The 26,697-nt window shown below is 23.7% G+C and overlaps 1 protein-coding gene across 1 annotated transcript; it reads right to left on the bottom strand.

The window, feature by feature from the left end:
- Nucleotides 1–6,745: 6,745 nt before the first annotated feature.
- LOC109598897 (uncharacterized) lies at nucleotides 6,746–25,409 on the bottom strand. The gene is made up of 3 exons (XM_020014801.2): nucleotides 25,389–25,409; nucleotides 19,041–19,101; nucleotides 6,746–7,440 (listed from the first exon to the last, which is right to left on the bottom strand). Exons 1-3 carry the CDS (start codon nucleotides 25,407–25,409, stop codon nucleotides 6,746–6,748), a joined length of 777 nt encoding a protein of 258 aa, XP_019870360.2.
- Nucleotides 25,410–26,697: the final 1,288 nt, after the last annotated feature.

Raw genomic sequence — 26,697 nt, 5'->3', positions numbered from 1 at the left:
GAGTAGTTCTAATTTTTTATAAATAGTTTTGAATTAATTATTAAATAATTTTATAATATTTTTAATTTATTATTATTTTTTTAAAAAAGTACACTTTTAATTTTTGAATAAAATTTAAAATCATTTAAATTTATTCAGTTACTCAATTTTTGTCAATTTTTTAAATTTTGAATGAAACTTTAATTAATTTTATCAAAACAATTGAAAAATAATAATAAAAAAAATAAATAAAATAATTATATTTTTTTTAATTAATTTTTTTCAATTTTTTATTTATTTTGAAATATTTTTTACCATTTTATATAGTTTTGATTAATGTAGGTAATATTCTATTCTTCAATTATTTTTTTTTTTTGTCTAAATATTTTATTTGTTTTAAAAATGACTAAATTTAAAATAATTATTCAATATTTATCATTTATTTAATTTTTTAAATTTAATTTGAATTTAATATAAAAAAATAAAATAATTAAAAAATTGACAAATATAAATATAATTATATAATTTAAAATTCATTATTTAAAATTACAGACATATATTAACATTAACATTAACAAAATTTTAAAAAATTAAAATAATTATATTTTTTTATTTTTTATTATAATTTTTTAATATAAATGTAAAAAATATTCTTTACTATTTTAAATAGTTTTAATAAATATAGACAGTTTTATAGTTGTTTATATTTTTTCAATTATTTTTTTTTTTTAATATTTTATTTATTTTAAAAATGTACTTTGAGAGATATCAATTTTTTTTCAAATAATACTAAATTAGTATAAAAAAATTCTAAATTAAATAATTAATTAATTAAAATTATTAAATTATTGAATTTTTGTGAATTTTTTAAATTTCGAATTTAATATTAAAAAAAAAAAATAAAATAAAATAATTAAAAAATTAACAAAATACTTTTACCATTTTATTGCTTATTTATAATTACAGACACTATTTATTTGAAATAGTCAATTTTTTAAATGTTATTACATTATTATTATTATTTATTTATACTTTACAATTACTTTAATTGTATTGTATTTTTTTATTTTTTTTATTATAATTTTATAATTATTTTGAAATATTTTTTTACCATTTTTTGATTAATGTAAGTAATTTTAAATTTGTTCAATTTTTTAAATATTTTATTCGTTTTAAAAATGTACTTTGTTTAAATCTTTTAATTTTTTTTTTAATAATTTTTATTTTTTTTTTTTTAGTTTTAATAAATGTAGGTAATTTTATAATATTTTAAATATTTTCAATTAATATTTTTTTTTTAATATTTTATTTATTTTTGAAATTAAGTGATTTTATTTTTTTATAAATAATTTTGAATTAATATAAAAAATTTCTAAATTTAAAATTATTGAATTATTTTAATTTTAGTCATTTATTTAAATTATATATTTTTTGTGATAAAATTGAAAAAGTTTCAGAATTCAGTTGACTAAATGTGACTTGATTTGATTCGATGTGACGATAAATATTAAAAAAAATCTGATTGAATAAAAACAATAATACAATTTTTAGACTAATTTAATAAAATGTTTAAAAAAAGTTCGTAAAAAGTCTAGATTAAAAAAATAATAAAATAATAGGATACTCCTTTCTGTATTATGTATTAATAAATCAATGTAGTGGAACATGGTTTCCATTTCAAACAGTTATGCTATAACAAAAATAAAAAGCCAATGACACAACCAACGTTCAACGTTCGAAGCGTGGAAAAACAAACAGACAGAGAGTACAGAAAGAAAAGCACTTTCATCACAAGCAGCGAGACGATTCCGTGATCCCGTGGTGAAAAAAGAAAAAGAAAAAGAAAAAAAGAAAAAAAAGAGGACGAAAAGGCGGACGATTAAAAGTGGTCGAAGCGTCGCAGCGTTGTGCAACCGATCGGAAACGGACCGAAACAAGTCCAGAATCGGATGACGATGGCCGCGATGATCTTGGCTCTTGGCCGGGCGGAAGAGTGTCGCGGCACGCCGAATGCCGACGACAACGGATCACTAGGTCGCCGATTTCCCACAGGCCACCGTCGACTTTCACTCCTATACTCGTACGAAGCACATCCACTTGTACGAGCATGGAACCGTAGGCCGTTCGGCCGTTAGGCCGTTCTGTTGCCGCACGAACGAAGGACGGACTTATCGATTGTGCCGGACGAAATCTCTTCGATCCGCACGATCAATATGTGTACGTATTGATTTCTTTAAGAGAAAGCGATGAGGCTGCTTTAAAATGGTTTTTCAATCAATTCAAACCGGGTGTTTCTAAGTTATGTACAATAGAATGTACGTAAATATAAATAATTCCAATATTTTCTAGTTTTCTTAACTAATTACCTTAATTAATTAAAAGATGTTTTTTATTTTTCATTATAATATGCCTGAAAATATGTTTTTTAATTATCTTGTGTTCATTAATTAGGTAGGCAAATAATCAATGATTTAAATTAATTACATTAACTTGACATATTTCAAAATATTTCGATATAATTTAGAATTATCAAAATTAATTAAATATTTTAAAATAATAGAATTTTTGTTTTTAAACATAATAATACAAAAAACATTGAAAATAAAAACAATTAAAATACATATCTTATAAAATATAATATAAATTAATTTAATATGCACATATAGATCAAAATAATTAAAAATTAATTAAAAATAATTAGAAAAACATTAAGGAATTAAAGTTACTGAAAATACAAAAAATGTTGAAAAATTAGCACTAATTAAGATTATTCAGTGTATTACAAAAAATATCAAAATATTTTTAAAAATATAATTATAATATTTAAAATAATTGAAAAAATCAAAAATTAAAAATAAATTCTTAAAAAAAGTAACCTACAAAAATATGTAAATAAAATTATTGAAAAAATTATAATAATTGAAAGAACTTTAATTAACCAATTAATTAATATCAAAAAATTTATAAATGGAATTAATTAAAAATAATTACTAAAAAAATAAATAATTAAAATACTAAAAATACAAAAAAAAACATTGAAAAAATTAGCAAAATATCTTTGAAAATGTATAATATTTAAAAGAAATGAAAAAATCAATATAATTCAAAAAATAAAAATAATATAAAATAATAAAAAACTAACCTAAAAATAATATAAATAAAATTATTGAAAAAATTATGGTAATTGAAACAAAAATTATAAAAAATTGGAATAAATCAAAAAAATTTAAAAAAATGTATTTTAAATTATTTAATTTAAAAAATATTTAAAAATATAAAATATTTAAAAATAATAGAAAAAACTGACTGAGAAAATAAGAATATGTAATATTATAACTATTTAAAATAAAATAAAAATATAAATTAATTTAATATGCACATATAAATCAATATGATTAAAAATATTTACAAAAAAAAAATAATTGAAGCCACTGAAAGTACAAAAAATATTGAAAAAATCAAAATAATTTAAAATAATAAAAACCCTTAAAAAACTAACCTAAAAATATAAAAAATTATATAAATAAATTTATTAAAAAAGTAAAAAAAAATAATTGGAACAAAAATAATTAATAATAATATATAATAATTGGGATAAATCAAAATAATTCAAAAAATTGTATTTTAAATTATTCAATTTAAAAATTATTTAAATATATAAAATAATTAAAAAAAAATAGTTATAATATTACATATTCTTAGGTTATTTTTTCAGTTAGGTAATAAACTAAAAATATTTGAAAATAATTAAGAAATTATAATAAAAAATTAAAATGTTATTAAAAATATATATTATTAAATATTTTAAATTAATTCTTATAAAAATAAATAGTAAATAATAAGTAATAATTCTAAAATTTAAAATAATTCAAATAAGTAAACAATTTAAAATAATAATTTATTTAAAATAATAAAATCTACTTTAAAATTTTTCACTTAAAATGCTCATAATAAATAAAAGAAAAAATTGAAAAATAAAAAAATAAAGGTATTTTAAATTATTTAATTTAATTTTTGTTTTAATATTTTAGAAAATATATCAAATAATTGAAAAATTAACAAAATATTTTTTAATATTTTTTAAATATGTAATTTATTCTAATTAAAAATACATAAAAACTAAAATAATAGAAACAATTAAAAATGGTTTAAAATTTAGAATTAAAATAAAAAATATTAATTAAAATATAATTATAAAATTTAAAATAATTGGAAACAAGATTCAAATAAGTAAAAGAATTAAAATAATTAATTATTTAAAATAATAAAAACTTAAAAAATTTAAAATATTTTAAAATTCTTCATTTAAAAATACACACATTAATTAAAATCATTTACAATACCAAAAAATAATACAAAAAGAATAATTGAAAAATAATAAAAAATACAAGTATATTAATTTAAAAATTTTTTGTACTAAATAAAAAATATTTAAAAAATATATAAAATAAATATTTTATAATTATTTATTTAAAATTACAAATTAAAAAAATATGTCAAAACAATCATAATTATTGAAAAAAAAAACAATTAAAATAATTATATATTATAATTTTTTATAAATTAATTAAATAATTCTATTTAAAAATTATTTAAAATAAATTATAAAAATAAATTAAACAAAATTATTAAAAGATATAAAAAATAAAATAATAGAAACAATTAAAACTAGTTTATAATGTGTTGTATTTATTATTAAAATTATTCAAAAAATCAAAATTCAGAAAATTAAAATTTATTTATTATTGTCGGTAATTAAAAAATTTAAAATAATAATAGAAACAATTAAATATATAATAATTAAAATTAAAATATAATTCAAAAAATTATTATTATTATAAGAATTTATTTACAAAATGAACATCAAAATTCTAAAAAATAAAAGAAATTATTTAATTAATAAATTATTGTCGATAATTAAAAAATATTTAAAATATTAAAAGAAAAAAATATTAAAATATATACCTGAAAGTATATAAAATAATTTTAAAAATCTAGATAATCAAAAATATAAAATAATAATATAAATATATAAATATTTGTGTATTTGTATATTATGTATGATAAAAATATTTCAAAAAATACCTGTTAAATTAATAAACATTTACAATTATATTATAATAATAGTATTCCTTTAAATTTAAATTTAAAAAATTTACAATTATTTAATTAAACTAAAAGTTATTTAAAATAACCATAATATTCGAAAAAAATAAAAATATTTTAAAGTACTTTAAAATTAAACATACAAATTAATAAAATATAAAACAAAATCAATTAATCTTATGTTAAAAACTAGAAAATACTTTAAAACAATTTATAATATTTTGGACACATCTCAAAATATTTAAAATATCTAAAATATATAAAATAATTACTTGAAATAATTAATTTAAATAAACGTTTGTTATAAAAATATTTTTGAAAATTTAGTTGTTAAAAGTAACAGTAAAAAATTAATAAATGATGAATTTTTTTAAAATAAATGAAAGTAATAAAATATTTCTGAAGGCGAAGAGAAAATATTAAAATGAGTAATAAAACTTAAAATATTCTAATTTATAAAATCTGAAAATATCTTATCTCTAATTATTAGTTTCATAAAAATTCACTCCTCATATTTTAATAACATTGTATTTAATAGTAACATGTGTCTGACCCCCAATTAATTCCGATTCAACACCGGATTAAACCAATTCCAACCGATACGCTCAAATTAAAAATAATTAACCCCAACAAATGGCCGAGTGTGCCAAATTTTTAATGAGAGGGAAAGTCGCCAAAAAATCCAATCCCATTGTCAAATCAAATTCAGGTTGAACGGCACACTGAATCAGCTTCAAGAATTTTTATAATTTCGAAAATGGGACCGCACGACCGAAGTGACGGAGTGAAAGTTCATCTGTGGGAAACTGGTGACCTTTTTTTTCCGAAGCTGACTCAGTGTTTAACTTTGTGAACGAAAACTGAAATTAATTTTACATATTAATAATAATAATAATACTTTTTATGATAAATTAAGTTTCGGTCTGATTGTCTTGTAATGTATTACAGATTAATGTGGAATAAATATTATAAAAATGGTTAATTGTTTGGACTAATAAGTCCATAATTACAATATGATACAGTTCCCACCACTGATTACCAGGAAAACGGATATTGTAGGGTTTCCATTATAAATTTTATGCACTGTGAAAATTTCCTTAATGAACGTATTGAATTAATATTTAAATACACGATAAATTCCATTAAGGTGCCTCCATGGTAAATTAAAACACAAACAATTGAACCGTAATAAGTATTTATTAATTATTAACACCAATACACCCATTAATAAGCTTTGATGCTTTGATTTATGAATGGAACATTGGCGAATCAAAGGCGATTTCCAAACGGTAGAGTTTTCAATTCGAATCAACGGCAAAAAAATCCAATTAGTTACCCTATAACCTATATTTTTAAGTTTCTCTTGTGACCCGAACAATTTTTACTTTCTCTCTCGCATCCTTTTCATCCGACATCAATGGAACAAGATGAGTCGATGATGAAACAAGCGACTTTCATTGCGACGTCAAATGTTATAGAGAGAGAGGTGTGGCCATTTTTTGTTCTAGTCTCAGGACGAATCAGGACTTAAAAACGTTCGTCGATGGGTAATAAAAGGTGTTGTTCAATCAATAATTTATTTAAAATACTTTTTACAAATACAATAACGAATAAATAAAATTTCACTACAATTTTTTAAATAATAATCCTCATTACCTAACTAATGTTTCGGTATATAAGCCTTGTAAATCCTGCTTTGAGGCTCATCGTAGTCCTTGTAGGACCTGTGATAGTGTCCGTCGTCCTCGTACGAAGTGGAGTGGGTGTGAGTCTCCGAGTACTTGGGCTGCTTGATGATCTCCAGGGTGGTCTTCTCGTGGTGCTGGTTGCTGACCAGCTTCTTCAGTCCCAATATGGCGCTGAGCATCAGGGCCATTTTGCCCACCAGCAACGCAGTGCCGGCCATCACAGCGATACCTTTGTAGGCCATGGTGAGGAAGCTGAACTTGATGGCCAGGGCCCAGGCCAAGGCGCCGTAGCCGCCGCCCTTCTTCTTGCCCCTGCCCTCCTCCACCAGCTTCGGGAAGTTGACCTCGAGCCTGCGGCTCTCCAGGAAACGTCTCGACTTGTCCTTCAGTAAATCGTCGATTTGGTCACCATCTAGTTTCTCCAATTTGGTGTCGTTGAGCTTGACGTTCTGGTACAGCGTCCTGCCGGTTCGTTCGTTGCTGACCAACGACACGCCGTCTATCAGCTTCAGGGAGCGTTGGTGGAGGGCCCGGTCGGCTATTTTCAGCGCCTGGATCTTCAAACACTTGAACATCGCCTCCTTGGTCGAGCACTGGTCGACGACTTTTTGCAAGAACTTCAAACCACTGGGTACATCGTCTGAACAAACTGCAGTCAACAAACTGGCTGCTATTAACAATAATCGATTGGATAACATGTTGTTTGCGCGAAAACTCGAGGGAAACTATGCTTAAGTGCACACATCTCATCATTTTATTACTATGGTTTCGTGTTTATTAAAATGTTTCAGAGCGTAGAATGGTGCATACGATGCATGCAATTCTTACAGATACTGGACCCAATTAATCGAGATTTTTTATGTTTGTGCAGTCTCGTATGTAGGTTAGTAGGGTTGCAGCAGGATTATCGGCTAATTTAAGCCATTTGAGTCATTGCATATGGGTTAATTTAGGCCTTCCATTGACTAAATTCATCAATTGAACCTTTAGTTGTAATGTGAAATGGCCTCCAAAACCCTAATTATAATAAGCACTTTAAACTTTAATAATATTAGTGAAACAAGACCATTCAAAATGAGAAATTAGCAGGATATGAGTTAATTTAGGTCTACTACTCCCAAAATCTATCAATTGAGTTTTTGGTTGTGATGTGAAATGGCCTCAAGAAGCCTTATTATTATAAGCACTTTAAACATTAATCATACCAATGAAACAAGACCCTTCAGAATGAGTAATTAGCAGGATATGAGTTAATTTAGGCCTACTACTGACAAAATCTATCAATTAAGTCTTTGGTTGTGATGTGAAATGGCCTCCAGAAGCCCATAATTATTATAAGCACTTTAAACTTTAATAATACCAGTGAAACAAGACCATTCAAAATGAGTAATTAACAGGATGAGTTAATTTAGGCCTACTACTCCCAAAATTTATCAATTGTGTTTTTGATTGTGATGTGAAATGGCCTCCAAAAGCCTAATTATTATAAGCACTTTAAACTTTAATAATACCAGTGGAACAAAATCATTCAAAATGAGTAATTAGCAGGATGAGTTAATTTAGGCCAACTACTGACAAAATCTATCAATTGAGTCTTTGGTTGTGATGTGAAATGGCCTCCAGAAACCCTTAATTATTATAAGCACTTAAAACTTTAATAGTACCAGTGAAACAAGATCATTCAAAATGAGTAATTAGCAGGATGAGTTAATTTAGGCCTACTACTCCCAAAATTTATCAATTGTGTTTTTGATTGTGATGTGAAATGGCCTCCAAAAGCCTAATTATTATAAGCACTTTAAACTTTAATAATACCAGTGAAACAAGACCAATCAAAATGAGTAATTAGCAGGATATGAGTTAATTTAGGCCTACTACTGACAAAATTTATCAATTGAGTCTTTGGTTGTGATGTGAAATGGCCTCCAGAAGCCCTCAATTATTATAAGCACTTAAAACTTTAATAGTACCAGTGAAACAAGATCATTCAAAATGAGTAATTAGCAGGATGAGTTAATTTAGGCCTACTACTCCCAAAATTTATCACTTGTGTTTTTGATTGTGATGTGAAATGGCCTCCAAAAGCCTAATTATTATAAGCACTTTAAACTTTAATAATACCAGTGAAACAAGACCAATCAAAATGAGTAATTAGCAGGATATGAGTTAATTTAGGCCTACTACTGACAAAATCTATCAATTGAGTCTATGGTTGTGATGTGAAATGGCCTCCAGAAGCCTAATTATTATAAGCACTTTAAACTTTAATAATACCAGTGGAACAAAATCATTCAAAATGAGTAATTAGCAGGATGAGTTAATTTAGGCCTACTACTGACAAAATCTATCAATTGAGTCTATGGTTGTGATGTGAAATGGCCTCCAGAAGCCCTTAATTATTATAAGCACTTTAAACTTTAATAATACCAGTGGAACAAAATCATTCAAAATGAGTAATTAGCAGGATGAGTTAATTTAGGCCTACAACTGACAAAATCTATCAATTAAGTCTTTGGTTGTGATGTGAAATGGCCTCCAGAAGCCTAATTATTATAAGCACTTTAAACTTTAATAATATTAGTGAAACAAGACCAATCAAAATGAGAAATTAGCAGGATATGAGTTAATTTAGGCCTACTACTCCCAAAATTTATCAATTGAGTCTTTGGTTGTGATGTGAAATGGCCTCCAGAAGCTCCTAATTATTATAAGCACTTTAAACTTTAATAATACCAGTGAAACAAGACCAATCAAAATGAGTAATTAGCAGGATATGAGTTAATTTAGGCCTACTACTGACAAAATCTATCAATTGAGTCTTTGGTTGTGATGTGAAATAGCCTCCAGAAGCCTAATTATTATAAGCACTTTAAACTTTAATAATACCAGTGGAACAAAATCATTCAAAATGAGTAATTAGCAGGATGAGTTAATTTAGGCCTACTACTGACAAAATCTATCAATTGAGTCTTTGGTTGTGATGTGAAATGGCCTCCAGAAACCCTTAATTATTATAAGCACTTAAAACTTTAATAGTACCAGTGAAACAAGATCATTCAAAATGAGTAATTAGCAGGATGAGTTAATTTAGGCCTACTACTCCCAAAATTTATCACTTGTGTTTTTGATTGTGATGTGAAATGGCCTCCAAAAGCCTAATTATTATAAGCACTTTAAACTTTAATAATACCAGTGAAACAAGACCAATCAAAATGAGTAATTAGCAGGATATGAGTTAATTTAGGCCTACTACTGACAAAATCTATCAATTGAGTCTTTGGTTGTGATGTGAAATGGCCTCCAGAAGCCTAATTATTATAAGCACTTTAAACTTTAATAATACCAGTGAAACAAGACCAATCAAAATGAGTAATTAGAAGGACATGAGTTAATTTAGGCCTACTACTGACAAAATCTATCAATTGAGTCTTTGGTTGTGATGTGAAATGGCCTCCAGAAGCCCCTAATTATTATAAGCACTTTAAATTTTAATAATACCAGTGAAACAAGATCATTCAAAATGAGTAATTAACAGGATGAGTTAATTTAGGCCTATTACTGTCAAAATTTATCAATTGAGCCTTTGGTTGTGATGTAAAATGGCCTCCAGAAGCCCCTAATTATTATAAGCACTTTAAACTTTAATAATACCAGTGGAACAAAATCATTCAAAATGAGTAATTAGCAGGATGAGTTAATTTAGGCCTACTACTGACAAAATCTATCAATTGAGTCTATGGTTGTGATGTGAAATGGCCTCCAGAAGCCCTTAATTATTATAAGCACTTTAAACTTTAATAATACCAGTGGAACAAAATCATTCAAAATGAGTAATTAGCAGGATGAGTTAATTTAGGCCTACAACTGACAAAATCTATCAATTAAGTCTTTGGTTGTGATGTGAAATGGCCTCCAGAAGCCTAATTATTATAAGCACTTTAAACTTTAATAATATTAGTGAAACAAGACCAATCAAAATGAGAAATTAGCAGGATATGAGTTAATTTAGGCCTACTACTCCCAAAATTTATCAATTGAGTCTTTGGTTGTGATGTGAAATGGCCTCCAGAAGCTCCTAATTATTATAAGCACTTTAAACTTTAATAATACCAGTGAAACAAGACCAATCAAAATGAGTAATTAGCAGGATATGAGTTAATTTAGGCCTACTACTGACAAAATCTATCAATTGAGTCTTTGGTTGTGATGTGAAATAGCCTCCAGAAGCCTAATTATTATAAGCACTTTAAACTTTAATAATACCAGTGGAACAAAATCATTCAAAATGAGTAATTAGCAGGATGAGTTAATTTAGGCCTACTACTGACAAAATCTATCAATTGAGTCTTTGGTTGTGATGTGAAATGGCCTCCAGAAACCCTTAATTATTATAAGCACTTAAAACTTTAATAGTACCAGTGAAACAAGATCATTCAAAATGAGTAATTAGCAGGATGAGTTAATTTAGGCCTACTACTCCCAAAATTTATCAATTGTGTTTTTGATTGTGATGTGAAATGACCTCCAAAAGCCTAATTATTATAAGCACTTTAAACTTTAATAATACCAGTGAAACAAGACCAATCAAAATGAGTAATTAGCAGGATATGAGTTAATTTAGGCCTACTACTGACAAAATCTATCAATTGAGTCTTTGGTTGTGATGTGAAATGGCCTCAAGAAGCCTAATTATTATAAGCACTTTAAACTTTAATAATACCAGTGAAACAAGACCATTCAGAATGAGTAATTAGCAGGATATGAGTTAATTTAGGCCTACTACTGACAAAATCTATCAATTGAGTCTTTGGTTGTGATGTGAAATGGCCTCCAGAAGCCTAATTATTATAAGCACTTTAAACTTTAATAATATTAGTGAAACAAGACCAATCAAAATGAGAAATTAGCAGGATATGAGTTAATTTAGGCCTACTACTCCCAAAATTTATCAATTGAGTCTTTGGTTGTGATGTGAAATGGCCTACAGAAGCTCCTAATTATTATAAGCACTTTAAACTTTAATAATACCAGTGAAACAAGACCAATCAAAATGAGAAATTAGCAGGATATGAGTTAATTTAGGCCTACTACTCCCAAAATTTATCAATTGAGTCTTTGGTTGTGATGTGAAATGGCCTCCAGAAGCTCCTAATTATTATAAGCACTTTAAACTTTAATAATACCAGTGAAACAAGACCAATCAAAATGAGTAATTAGCAGGATATGAGTTAATTTAGGCCTACTACTCCCAAAATTTATCAATTGAGTCTTTGGTTGTGATGTGAAATGGCCTCCAGAAGCTCCTAATTATTATAAGCACTTTAAACTTTAATAATACCAGTGAAACAAGACCAATCAAAATGAGTAATTAGCAGGATATGAGTTAATTTAGGCCTACTACTGACAAAATCTATCAATTGAGTCTTTGGTTGTGATGTGAAATGGCCTCCAGAAGCCTAATTATTATAAGCACTTTAAACTTTAATAATACCAGTGGAACAAAATCATTCAAAATGAGTAATTAGCAGGATGAGTTAATTTAGGCCTACTACTGACAAAATCTATCAATTGAGTCTTTGGTTGTGATGTGAAATGACCTCCAGAAGCCCCTAATTATTATAAGTACTTTAAACTTTAATAATACCAGTGAAACAAGATCATTCAAAATGAGTAATTAGCAGGATGAGTTAATTTATGCCTACTACTGCCAAAATTTATCAATTGAGCCTTTGGTTGTGATGTGAAATGGCCTCCAGAAGCCTTATTATTATAAGCACTTTAAATTTTAAAAGTATCAGTGACACAAAACTAGTGACAATGGGTAATTAGCATGATTCTGTTGTTAAAATTAATTAACTGAGTCTTTGGTTGTAAATTTTAAAGGTATTGGGTAAACAAGCAAAGAGAACTGAGTTAAGTTGTGCCCTCGACTCAATCCTTCAGTCCCCTGAAGCTTCAATTCCCATTTGAGGATGCATTTATACCTGTCATCCCCACGATCCCTTGATTTTAGAAAATATGCGAAGCGAACGAATACCGCCGAATGGTTAATTAAAATGCATCCTGGATTATTATAAAGAGTAATGTCTTAATTGCATGCGTCGTACCATCGGTATGTGTAATTGTGTTACCCATATGGGCAGCTGACCATATCAATTAGCCTAAACATTGGGCCTGAATAATCAAAGCGTTTCAGGCTTCGATGCTTGTGTGAATATGAAGAATTAACATATTATAAATTAAAAAGTATATTTAGATGTTGATTTTTTAATTAAATAAAAATATTTACAATGCTTAAATAGGGCAAAATTGAAGATTTATATCATCATAATTATTAATAATAAATCCTCTAAAACTTAAAACAATTCAAAATATTAATTAAACTAACTAAATTAATAAAAAATGGACCATTCTTATGTTATAATATTAATAAATTAATGTTACAAATATTATTATTTTTCTAATAACTAAAATATTTAATAAAATGGTAAAATCTCGTATTGAATTTTTAACATTTTCAGTTTTTCCTTCAAAAACTAATGAAGACATGAAATTTATTAATTTAGAAGAATATTTTGAGAATAATTTGCTTAACTAAATAAACAAATGTATAATTTCAATATTTTTATCTTTTCTCATTGAACATATTTGTAAAATTTTATTTCTTAAAAGGCCAAATTGAAGAATAAGTTTGTTAATAGTAAAATGTCGTGCTGAATTTCAACATTTTCAGTTTTTCCATCAGAAACTATTGAAGACATGATATTTATTAATTTGGAAGAATAATTTGAATGTAATTTGCTTAACTAAATAAACAAATGTATAATTTCAATATTTTTGGATTGAAATCATTTGTAAAATTTAATTTTTTAAAAGAATAAATTCAGGAATAAATTTGTTAATGGTAAAATGTCGTGAAGAATTTTAATATTTTCAGTTATTCCAAAAGAAACTACTGAAGACCTAAAATATATTAATTTAGCAGAATAATTCGAATGTAATTTGTTAAACTAATTAAACAAATGTATAATTTCAATATTTTTAGCTCTTTTCACTGAAAACATTTGAAAAATTTAACTTTTTAAAAGGTCAAATTGAAGAATAAGTTAGTTAATGGTAAAATGTCGTAATGAATTTTAACATTTTCAGTTGTTCCAACAGAAACTACTGAAGACCTGAAATTTATTAATTTAGAAGGATAATTTGAATGTAATTTGCTTAACTAAATAAACAAATGTATAATTTCAATATTTTTAGCTCTTCTCACTGAAAACATTTGAAAAATTTAACTTTTTAAAAGGTCAAATTGAAGAATAAGTTAGTTAATGGTAAAATGTCGTAATGAATTTTAACATTTTCAGTTATTCCAACAGAAACTACTGAAGACCTGAAATTTATTAATTTAGAAGAATAATTTGAATGTAATTTGCTTAACTAAATAAACAAATGTATAATTTCAATATTTTTAGCTCTTCTCACTGAAAACATTTGAAAAATTTAACTTTTTAAAAGGTCAAATTGAAGAATAAGTTAGTTAATGGTAAAATGTCGTGATGAATTTTAATATTTTCAGTTATTCCAACAGAAATTACTGAAATTCTGAAATTTATTAATTTAGAAGAATAATTTGAATGTAATTTGCTTAACTAAATAAACAAACGTATAATTTAAATAATTTTAGTTGTTTTGACTGAAAACATTTCTAAAATTTAACTTTTTAAAAGGTCAAATTGAAGAATAAGTTTATTAATGATTAAAATTTTTTAAAAGTAAAAATTGAATAATAAATTTGTTAATTATAAAATGTTCTATTTAATTTCAACACTTGAAAATTTATTTTTAATTGTTTCAAGTTTTACAGGATTCATCAATAAAAATTATAATGATGGAAAGTATTTAATTTTTAATCAAAATTTTTTGAATATTGTTTCATTTAACTTGTTTTAAATATTTTTTCAATTCAAAATTTAACATCTAAATATACTTTTTAATTTATTATATATTAATTAAAGAATATTTTAGTAAAAATTGAAGAAAATTTTGTTATTTAGTGCGTCAAAGTTTTCAATGAGAAGAGTGGTGTGACCTTAAAAAAGTTTCTAACTTTGTTTATTATCAATTAATTAAAGTAAAACACAATGTAATGTTAACTAGTTAATAATGTATGTATAAAATCCACATATTTTAAGCAAATTTCTTTAGAAGTCTTATTTGTGATCCAATTTTATTTATTAATTAATTAATTCACGCAATAAATAATTAATTTTAATTGAAATTTTACAGATAATTCATTAATTCCTACAGAAACATAAACATTATTAAGGCTGGTTAAGAAAAAAATAAGACGTTACACCTAATAAACAATTTCTGAATCACAAACCCGTTACTAAATACACCAATTTAAGACAATACCACAATAAACGAGGAAGGAAGAAAAGAAAAAAAACGTTAGAAGAAAACGAGAGTGAGCTTTAATCAGATGTGGAACATGTTCTTTGCCGGATACAAATTACTTCTCTTAATGCAATTTAAATGTTAAAGGTTGTGTTTCACACACTTCTATGACCCAGTCTCCGGTTTGTGTGGCAAAATTCGTCCCAGATCTTGCCTTATTATAATCATTTAAATTGCCGGCTGGGAATTTAGATTCCGGCATTAATTGCCGTAAACAGAAAAATCAATTTGTCCGTTTTGGACGCGTCGAAACTGGACGGGTGTCTTAACGACGATGGGACTGTTGCATTTGCATAATAAGAACGGTTGGAAAGTGTATTACAGTTATGCGATAACAACAAAGTTAAAATGAATCAGCTTTTTCCGATTGAGGATGATTAATATTACATTAGTCTGTTGCTATTATGAGTGAAAGAGTAAAAACTGATTTAATCAGATCACGTTGCATGTCTGGATGATTAACTTTATTTTTGTCTCTTTGGTTGTTTAGAAATTTAAATAAACAACCGGCGTTTATGAATGAATGGATTCCTCACACAGCTAAATAATGTTATAAATAAATAGTGGGTGTAATTATGTTTGAATTTTAAGTGGCCTTTGTTAAAGTCTTTCTATTGTATAACTCTTATAAAATATATCTTTCGTTACAAATATATAAATTTTAATTTCTTCCTACATATTACATAATTATATATCTTTAATATAGAAGATACATTGATTTAAATCAATAAAGTTTATGTATTCAATGATTTCTCATTTTTTCAAAGGTTTTCCCTGCGAAAAGTTAAAATATTAAAGTTATACATGAATTATTCTTCTAAATTATAAATTTATAATGGAAACCATTGACAAACTTATCCTCCATTTTTTTCAATTACATTATTCAAAGCTTTTCAGTGAAGTTATATATCTTTCAATTTAATTAGATAAATTACTTTGAAATTATTCTTCTAACTTAATAAATTTTATGTCTTTTAAAAGTTTCTAACTACGTCTGAAACTGAAAAATTAATAAAAATTAACAAAATTATTTCACAATGATACAAACAAGTAAAAATCTTCAAAAAATATGCAAAAAACTAATTAATAAATCGTATTTTAGATATTATTACAATATAAATATCCTATAATTAAAAATCTATTAAATGTGATTTGAAAAAATAAAAAATATTTAAAATATTAGTCAAATGTTGCTTTTAGATTCTTATAAATGGTAAAGAGTATTTCCAAAACAATAAAGAAACAAATTATTAATAACTGAAGTCGACATTAGAATTATTAAGAAGTCATCTGTTGAATAGTTCATTTCCTGAAACTGAAAAATTAATAAAAATTAATAAAATTATTTCAAAATAATACAAACAAGTAAAAATCTTTAAAAAATAGAAAAAAACAATTATTAATTAGTATTTTAGATATTATTACAATATTAATATTCTATAATTAAAAATCAATTAAATGTGATCTGAAAAAATAAAAAATAAATAAAATATTATAATCAAATTTTGCTTTTAGATTTTTGTAAATAGTTATCAGGTATATCCAAAACAACAAATAAACAAATTATTAATGACTGAAGTTGACATTAGAATTATTAAGAGGTCATCTGTTGAATAGTTCATTCGTCTGAAACTAAAAAATTAATAAAAATTAATAGAATTATTTCACAATGATATAAACAAGTAAAAATCTTTAAAAAATATCCAAAATACTAATTAATAATTCGTATTTTAGATATTATTACAATAAAAATATCCTATAATTAAAAATCTATTAAATGTGATTTGAAAAAATAAAAAGTATTTAAAATATTAGTTAAATGTTGCTTTTAAATTCTTATAAATAGTAAAGGATATTTCCAAAACAACAAAGAAACAAATTATTAATGACTGAAGTCGACATTAGGATTATTAAGAGGTCATCTGTTGAATAGTTCATTCGTCTGAAACTGAAAAATTAATAAAAATTAATAAAATTATTTCACAGTGATACTAACAAGTAAAAAACTTTAAAAAATATCCAAAAAACTAATTAATAATTCGTATTTTAGATATTATTACAATAAAAATATCCTATAATTAAAAATCTATTAAATGTGATTTGAAATAATAAAAAGTATTTAAAATATTAGTTAAATGTTGCTTTTAAATTCTTATAAATAGTAAAGGATATTTCCAAAACAACAAAGAAACAAATTATTAATGACTGAAGTCGACATTAGGATTATTAAGAGGTCATCTGTTGAATAGTTCATTCGTCTGAAACTGAAAAATTAATAAAAATTAATAAAATTATTTCACAATGATACTAACAAGTAAAAAGTATCCAAAAAACTAATTAATAATTCGTATTTTAGATATTATTACAATAAAAATATCCTATAATTAAAAATCTATTAAATGTGATTTGAAATAATAAAAAGTATTTAAAATATTAGTCAAATGTTGCTTTTAGATTCTTATAAATAGTAAAGGATATTTCCAAAACAACAAAGAAACAAATTATTAATGACTGAAGTCGACATTAGGATTATTAAGAGGTCATCTGTTGAATAGTTCATTCGTCTGAAACTGAAAAATTAATAAAAATTAATAAAATTATTTCACAATGATACTAACAAGTAAAAAACTTTAAAAAATATCCAAAAAACTAATTAATAATTCGTATTTTAGATATTATTACAATAAAAATATCCTATAATTAAAAATCTATTAAATGTGATTTGTAAAAATAAAAAATAAATAAAATAATACAGTCAAATTTTGCTTTTTGATTCTTAAAAGTAGTTAACAGGAATTTCCAAAACAACAAAGAAACAAATTATTACTGACTGAAGTCGACATTAGAATTATTAAGAGGTCATTGTTGAATAGTACATTCGCCTGAAACTGAAAACTAAATATTATTATAATATTAATAATTAATAATGGAAACCATTAACAAATTTATTCTTCATTTTTTTTAAATTACATTTTTCAAGACTTTTCAATGGCTTTTCAGTGAAGTTATATATTTTCAAATGTAATTAATTTTATGTCTTTTAAAAGTTTCTAACTGAAAGTGTTAAAATTCAACAAGACATTTTACCATTAAAAAACTTATTCCTCGATTTTGCTTTTGAATAAATTAAATTTTTCAAATGTTTTCAATGAATTTAAATAAATTTAAATAATAATTTAAGGTTTTATTATCATAAACAATTAAAGAATAGTTTCAATAAGAATTATTAACTTTTAACAAGTAGGTACAAAAATATTTAATATCATAATAAACAAAATGAAACGAAAAACATTACACAATGTAATATAAAAGTAAAAGTGTAACAAAGGTAATTTTAAGGAAAAGTTTAGTTTACCTAAAATATTATCGACCAACTACGAAAACGCATGAAGGAAGTGACGAATTTCTATTTATTCATAAAATTTACTCTGAACACCCAAATAAAAGGAGCACGTGGCGGATTTCTCTTTAATAATCAACTCCAAGTTTTAGGTCAAATATTACGCATATATAATTTATTGTGTATTGAACTCCACCCAACATTCTCAGACACGTGGAAACCCGTCAAAAAGGAAAACTTTTGTGCGTCGAACGACGGACATTTAAATCGGCGAATCGGACGTGTTTTATCTATCCAATTTTCGGCTGTTCAACGAGGAGAAAAGACGCATCTCGATTCGGCGACGCACTTTTGCCGGTTGAAACCGATTTTACTTTCAAGCGATTTCACAATGAACGGCAAACATCTGCTAACACGAAAATAATTACAAGCGTCCACTGAAATTTACTAAAATCAGATTCACTTGAGCTCACCTACTTTTGTGTCACTTTCCTCGTCGTTTGTTGTTTGGCGGCTCCACCCTGAGCCCAAATTCTTCTTCCATTGTCAATATTTGACGGCAAACACTGAGAATATGTGCCAGGAAGCCGACCCTGATTTTTTTCCGTCCTTTCGTCAGTGTGTTATTCCCTGTGAATTGTACGAGATTATTGTGAAGAAAAGTAAATTACTATTTATTAAATGCGACCGTACGATGTAACTGGAGAGAAACCGAGTTTCTCAGAATGTCGCACGATGCTAATTTTAAAACGAGTATAATCAATTTCAGGTGCACGGAATTCTAACCGTTACCAATGCCACAAAGAAACCAATTATTAATTGATGAAGTCCAGGCGGTCAGCCTCTGAAGCTGAAATATTATGAAAATTAATAAAATTATTCAAATAATTAAAAATTTTTATAAAATCAATAATTTTATAGAAATTATTACAATATTAATATACAATAATTACAAATCAATTAAATGTGATTTGATAAAATAAAATATAAATAAAATATTATAATTAAATTTTGCTTTTAGATTCTTATAAATAGTTAATAGGTTTTTCCAAAATGACAAAGAAACAAATTATTAATGACTGAAGTCGACATTAGAATTATTAAGAGGTCATCTGTTGAATAGTTCATTCGCCTGAAACTGAAAAATATAATCAAATTTTGCTTTTACATTCTTATAAATAATTAATAGGTATTTCCAAAACACCAAAGAAACAAATTATTAATAAGTAAAGTCAACTTTAGAATTATTAAGAGGTCATCTGTTGAATAGTTCATTCGCCTGAAACTGAAAAATTATTAAAAATTAATAAAATTATTTCACAATAATACAAACAAGTAAAAATCTTTAAAAAATATTCAAAAAACTCAATTAATTATTAGTATTTTAGATATTATTACTATATTAATATTCTATAATTAAAAATCAATTAAATGTGATCTGAAAAAATAAAAAATAAATAAAATATTATAAACAAATTTTGATTTTAGATTCTTATAAATAGTTGATAGGTATTTCTAAAACAATACAGAAACAAATTAGTAATGACTGAAGTCGACATTAGAATTATTAAGAGGTCATCTGTTGAATAGTTCATTCGTCTGAAACTGAAAAAATAATAAAAATTAATAAAATTATTTCAAAATAATACAAACAAGTAAAAGTCTTTAAAAAATAGTCAAAAAACCCAATTAATTATTAGTATTTTAGATATTATTACTATATTAATATTCTATAATTAAAATCCAATTAAATGTGATCTGAAAAAATAAAAAATAAATAAAATATTTTAATCAAATTTTGCTTCTAGATTCTTAAAAATAGTTAATAGGTATTTCTAAAACAATAAAGCAACAAATTAGTAATGACTGAAGTCGACATTAGAATTATTAAGAGGTCATCTGTTGAATAGTTCATTCGTCTGAAATTGAAAATGTAATAAAAATTAATAAAATTATTTCAAAATAATACAAACAAGTAAAAGTTTTTAAAAAATAGTCAAGAAAACCAATTCATTATTAGTATTTTAAATATTAATACCCTATAATTAAAAATCAATTAAATATGATCTGAAAAAATAAAAAATAATTAAAATATTATAATCAAATTTTGCTTTTAGATTCTTATAAATAGTTAATAGTTATTTCCAAAACGATAAAGAAACAAATTATTAATGACTGAAGTCGACATTAGAATTATTAAAAGGTCACCTGTTGAATGGTTCATTCACCTGAAACTGAAAAATATAATCAAATTTTGCATTTAGATTCTTATAAATAATTAATAAGTATTTCCAAAACAACAAAGAAACAAATTATTAATGAGTGAAGCCAACTTGAGAATTATTAAGAGGTCATCTGTTGAATAGTTCATTCGCCTGAAACTGAAAAATTAATAAAAATTAATAAAATTATTTCACAATAATACAAACAAGTAAAAATCTTTTAAAAATAGTTAGAAAAACCCAATTAATTATTAGTATTTTAGATATTATTACAATATTAATATTCTATAATTAAAATCCAATTAAATGTGATCTGAAGAAATAAAAAATAAATAAAATATTTTAATCAAATTTTGCTTCTAGATTCTTAAAAATAGTTAATAGGTATTTCTAAAACAGTAAAGAAAGAAATTATTAATGACTGAAGTCGACATTAGAATTATTAAGAGGTCATCTTTTGCATAAAATATTCGTCTGAAACTGAAAATGTAATAAAAATTAATAAAATTATTTCAAAATAATACAAACAAGTAAAAGTCTTTAAAAAATAGTCAAGAAAACCAATTCATTATTAGTATTTTAAATATTAATATCCTATAATTAAAAATCAATTAAATATGATCTGAAAAAATAAAAAATAATTAAAATATTATAATCAAATTTTGCTTTTAGATTCTTATAAATAGTTAATAGTTATTTCCAAAACGACAAAGAAACAAATTATTAATGACTGAAGTCGACATTAGAATTATTAAGAGGTCACCTGTTGAATGGTTCATTCACCTGAAACTGAAAAATATAATCAAATTTTGCTTTTAGATTCTTATAAATAATTAATAAGTATTTCCAAAACAACAAAGAAACAAATTATTAATGAGTGAAGCCAACTTGAGAATTATTAAGAGGTCATCTGTTGAATAGTTCATTCGCCTGAAACTGAAAAATTAATAAAAATTAATAAAATTATTTCACAATAATACAAACAAGTAAAAATCTTTTAAAAATAGTTAGAAAAACCCAATTAATTATTAGTATTTTAGATATTATTACAATATTAATATTCTATAATTAAAATCCAATTAAATGTGATCTGAAGAAATAAAAATTAAATAAAATATTTTAATCAAATTTTGCTTCTAGATTCTTAAAAATAGTTAATAGGTATTTCTAAAACAATAAAGCAACAAATTAGTAATGACTGAAGTCGACATTAGAATTATTAAGAGGTCATCTGTTGAATAGTTCATTCGTCTGAAACTGAAAATGTAATAAAAATTAATAAAATTATTTCAAAATAATACAAACAAGTAAAAGTTTTTAAAAAATAGTCAAGAAAACCAATTCATTATTAGTATTTTAAATATTAATATCCTATAATTAAAAATCAATTAAATATGATCTGAAAAAATAAAAAATAATTAAAATATTATAATCAAATTTTGCTTTTAGATTCTTATAAATAGTTAATAGTTATTTCCAAAACGATAAAGAAACAAATTATTAATGACTGAAGTTGACATTAGAATTATTAAGAGGTCACCTGTTGAATGGTTCATTCACCTGAAACTGAAAAATATAATCACATTTTGCTTTTAGATTCTTATAAATAATTAATAAATATTTCCAAAACAACAAAGAAACAAATTATTAATGAGTGAAGCCAACTTGAGAATTATTAAGAGGTCATCTGTTGAATAGTTCATTCGTCTGAAACTGAAAATGTAATAAAAATTAATAAAATTATTTCAAAATAATACAAACAAATAAAAGTTTTTAAAAAATAGTCAAGAAAACCAATTCATTATTAGTATTTTAAATATTAATATATAATGAAAAAATAAAAAATAATTAAAATATTATAATCAAATTTTGCTTTTATATTCTTATAAATAGTTAATAGTTATTTCCAAAACGACAAAGAAACAAATTATTAATGACTGAAGTCGACATTAGAATTATTAAGAGGTCACCTGTTGAATGGTTCATTCGCCTGAAACTGAAAAATATAATCAAATTTTGCTTTTAAATTCTTATAAATAATTAATAGGTATTTCCAAAACAACAAAGAAACAAATTATTAATGAGTGAAGCCAACTTGAGAATTATTAAGAGGTCATCTGTTGAATAGTTCATTCGCCTGAAACTGAAAAATTAATAAAAATTAATAAAATTATTTCAAAATAATACAAACAAGTAAAAGTTTTTAAAAAATAGTCAAGAAAACCAATTCATTATTAGTATTTTAAATATTAATATCCTATAATTAAAAATCAATTAAATATGATCTGAAAAAATAAAAAATAATTAAAATATTATAATCAAATTTTGCTTTTAGATTCTTATAAATAGTTAATAGTTATTTCCAAAACGACAAAGAAACAAATTATTAATGACTGAAGTCGACATTAGAATTATTAAGAGGTCACCTGTTGAATGGTTCATTCACCTGAAACTGAAAAATATAATCAAATTTTGCTTTTAGATTCTTATAAATAATTAATAGGTATTTCCAAAACAACAAAAAAACAAATTATTAATGAGTGAAGCCAACTTGAGAATTATTAAGAGGTCATCTGTTGAATAGTTCATTCGCCTGAAACTGAAAAATTAATAAAAATTAATAAAATTATTTCAAAATAATACAAACAAGTAAAAATTTTTAAAAAATTGTCAAAAACATCAATTAATTATTAGAATTGTAGATATTATTGCAATATTAATATCCTATATTTAAAAATCAATTAAATGTGATTTGAAAAAATAAAAAATAAGTGAAATATTATAGTCAAATTTTGCTTTTAGATTCTTATAAATAGTTAATAAATATTTCCAAAACGACAAAGAAACAAATTATAAATGACTTAAGTCGACTTTAGTATTATTAAGAGGTCATCTGTTGAATAGTTTATTCGCCTGAAACTGAAAAATTAATAAAAATTAACAAAAATGATTTCAAAATAATACAAACAAGTAAAAATCTTTAAAAAATTGTCAAAGAACAATTAATTATTAGTATTGTGAATATTATTACAATATTAATATCCTATAATTAAAAATCAATTAAATGTGACTTGAAAAAATAAAAAATAAATGAAATATTGTAGTCAAATTTTGCTTTTAGATTCTTATAAATAGTTAATAGTTATTTGCAAAACGATAAAGAAACAAATTATTAATGACTGAAGTCGACATTAGTATTATTAAGAGGTCATCTGCTGAATAGTTCATTCGCCTGAAACTGAAAAAATAGTAAAAATTAATAAAATTATTTCACAATAAAACAAACAAGTAAAAATTTTTAAAAATAGACAAAAAACCCAATGAATTATTAGTATTTTAGATATTATTACAATATTAATATCCTATAATTAAAAAACATTTAAATGTGATTTGAAAAAATAAATAAAATATTATAATCAAATTTTACTTTAAGATTCTTATAAATAGTTAATAGGTATTTCCAAAACAACAAAGAAACAAATTATTAATGACAGAAGTTAACATTAGAATTATTAAGAGGTCATGTTGAATAGTTCTTTCGTCTAAATCTGAAAAATTTTAAAAATTAATAAAATTATTTCACAGTAATAAATACAAATAAAAATCCCTAAAAATTAAATAAAAAATTTTAATTTATTATTAATTTTACAGATATTATTCCAATTTTAATTAATCTTATAATAAAAATCATTTTAATGTGGTTTAAATATTAAAAATAAATGAAATGTTACATTCAAATTTTGATTTTTAATTATTATGAATGTCTAATAGCTGTTTCTAAAATGAAAAAAAATAATAAATTAATGACTGAAGTGGGCTTCAGAATTAATTAAAAAATTATTAATGATTGAAGTTGACTTTAGAATTATTAAGAGGTCATGTTGAATAGTTCATTCGTCTAAATCAGAAAAATATTAAAAAATAATAAAATTATTTCACAGTAATAAAAACTAATAAAAATCCCTAAAAATTAAATAAAAAATTTTAATTTATTATTAATTTTTCATATATTATTTTAATTTTAATTAATCCTATAATAAAAATCATTCAAACGTGGTTTGAAAATATTAAAAATAAATGAAATGTTATATTCAAATTTTGCTTTTTAATTATTATGAATATTTAATTGCTGTTTGTAAAATGAAAAAAATATATATATTAATGACTGAAGTGGGCTTTAGAATTAATTAAGAGGTCAACTGTTGACTTCATTCATCTGTATCTGAAAAATATGATTTGAAGAAATAAATGAAATATTATAATTATTAAACTTTACACATCAATTATCAAGTTTAATAACCAAGTCAGTTAAACAAAATATGAATATTTTAATTAAATTGTTATAAAAAGTAAAATATTCATTTTTTTTTTTTTTTGGAACATTTATAAGTAATTTTAAAATCTCACAAAAGATTTTAAAAATAAACTAAAACACAAAAAAAAAATAAAGAAGACAGAATCACAAAAGAAAATCCTAACTGTTCCCAAATCGACAAACAGCCAAATTATTAATTGTTAAAGCCGACTTCAAAATTAATACGAGGTCAGCCGTTGAATAATTCATTCGTCTGCCGGAAAAAAAAAATCATTTTGACCCACTTGACGTCTTATGTAATGCATTTTTACACGATAAAATTCGAATTCCTTCGAACACATTTACAACGAAACGGTCTACGGGAGACATTTATTTTATTTTATAATTTTTTCTTCAGCTTTTTTTCGTTTCGAGATCGGGTCAGCCGGTTACGAAACAGAACCCGGGCTTTATTAATGACCGGAGGAAAATGTAGGTGATTTAGGAGCCTCGGGTGTTTTATTAATCACAACTTTCTGTATCATTGCCGATTTCTCGTCAAGTTCATTGTCACTTGTTACACCCCAAGGCGAAGCACGACGTTTGTACAGGTGACTATAGGTAACATGCCTACACAATTTTTTTTATTTAAATAATTTTTATACAAATTAATTTATCAAATATTAATTTATAATTTGTAAATTAATGCGTTCCTTACTTAGATTTCTTATTTTTTATCATTAAATTATACTTTTACTGATTTTCCAACATTTCTAATTTAAATATGACACATATACATAATGTATTTTTTGGTGGTTTATTTAAAATTAATTTACATTTTAATATTAACATTGATGCCATCCATATTGTTTAAATTTTATTATATTATATATAACGTACAGAAAAGTTAATTAAATTAACAAATTACAGAATTAAAAGTTTTTTGTTGGTTTAACTGGTGTCATTAATCATTTTTAAAGTAAAACGCCGAAAATATTTTTAAGTGTTAACGTGTTAATTAACATTAATAAAAATATAAAAAACACGGTGATTTTCAGTTAATTATCGAACTTGTTAATAAACTGACATTTTTTTTAAATAGACTATGAAATTTTCTAAATTTATGAGATGTAAATAATTTATGCATAACATATGAAAATATGTTTTCAATCCAATTTAAACAATAAACAGTGTTTAAGTGTTGTAAAGAGAAAACAATTTATATATATATAATTTTTAATATTATAATGCAATTATTGTTTTACACACTTCCGGATGCAAGTATCTATTATTATTGTCATTAAATTGTTGTAAAAGTATCCCAGTTAGGATCTATTATTAATATTAACTTGCCATAAATTTTGCATTCGTTTATAAACATAAGGAAAATTATAATAAAATAAATATGTATTTGCTTTCCTACCTTTATTTTTTTAATTGTTAATTAAATATACTATTTCTTAGGAAATTGAATTAAATGAATATTTATTTGTTTATGTTTATTATATTTACACAATATTTTAATTTTTCAATAATAAAGTAGTTCAATAAAATAATTAATAATTTTAAAATTTTAGGAATACAAACTAAACTTTATCTAATAATCATCGTCTA

Source organism: Aethina tumida, chromosome 5 (genome assembly GCF_024364675.1).
Source record: "Aethina tumida isolate Nest 87 chromosome 5, icAetTumi1.1, whole genome shotgun sequence".
Taxonomy (NCBI): Eukaryota; Metazoa; Arthropoda; class Insecta; order Coleoptera; family Nitidulidae; genus Aethina; species Aethina tumida.
The sequence above is the reverse complement of the archived record's forward strand: the minus strand, read 5'-3'. Positions and strand labels throughout refer to the sequence as shown.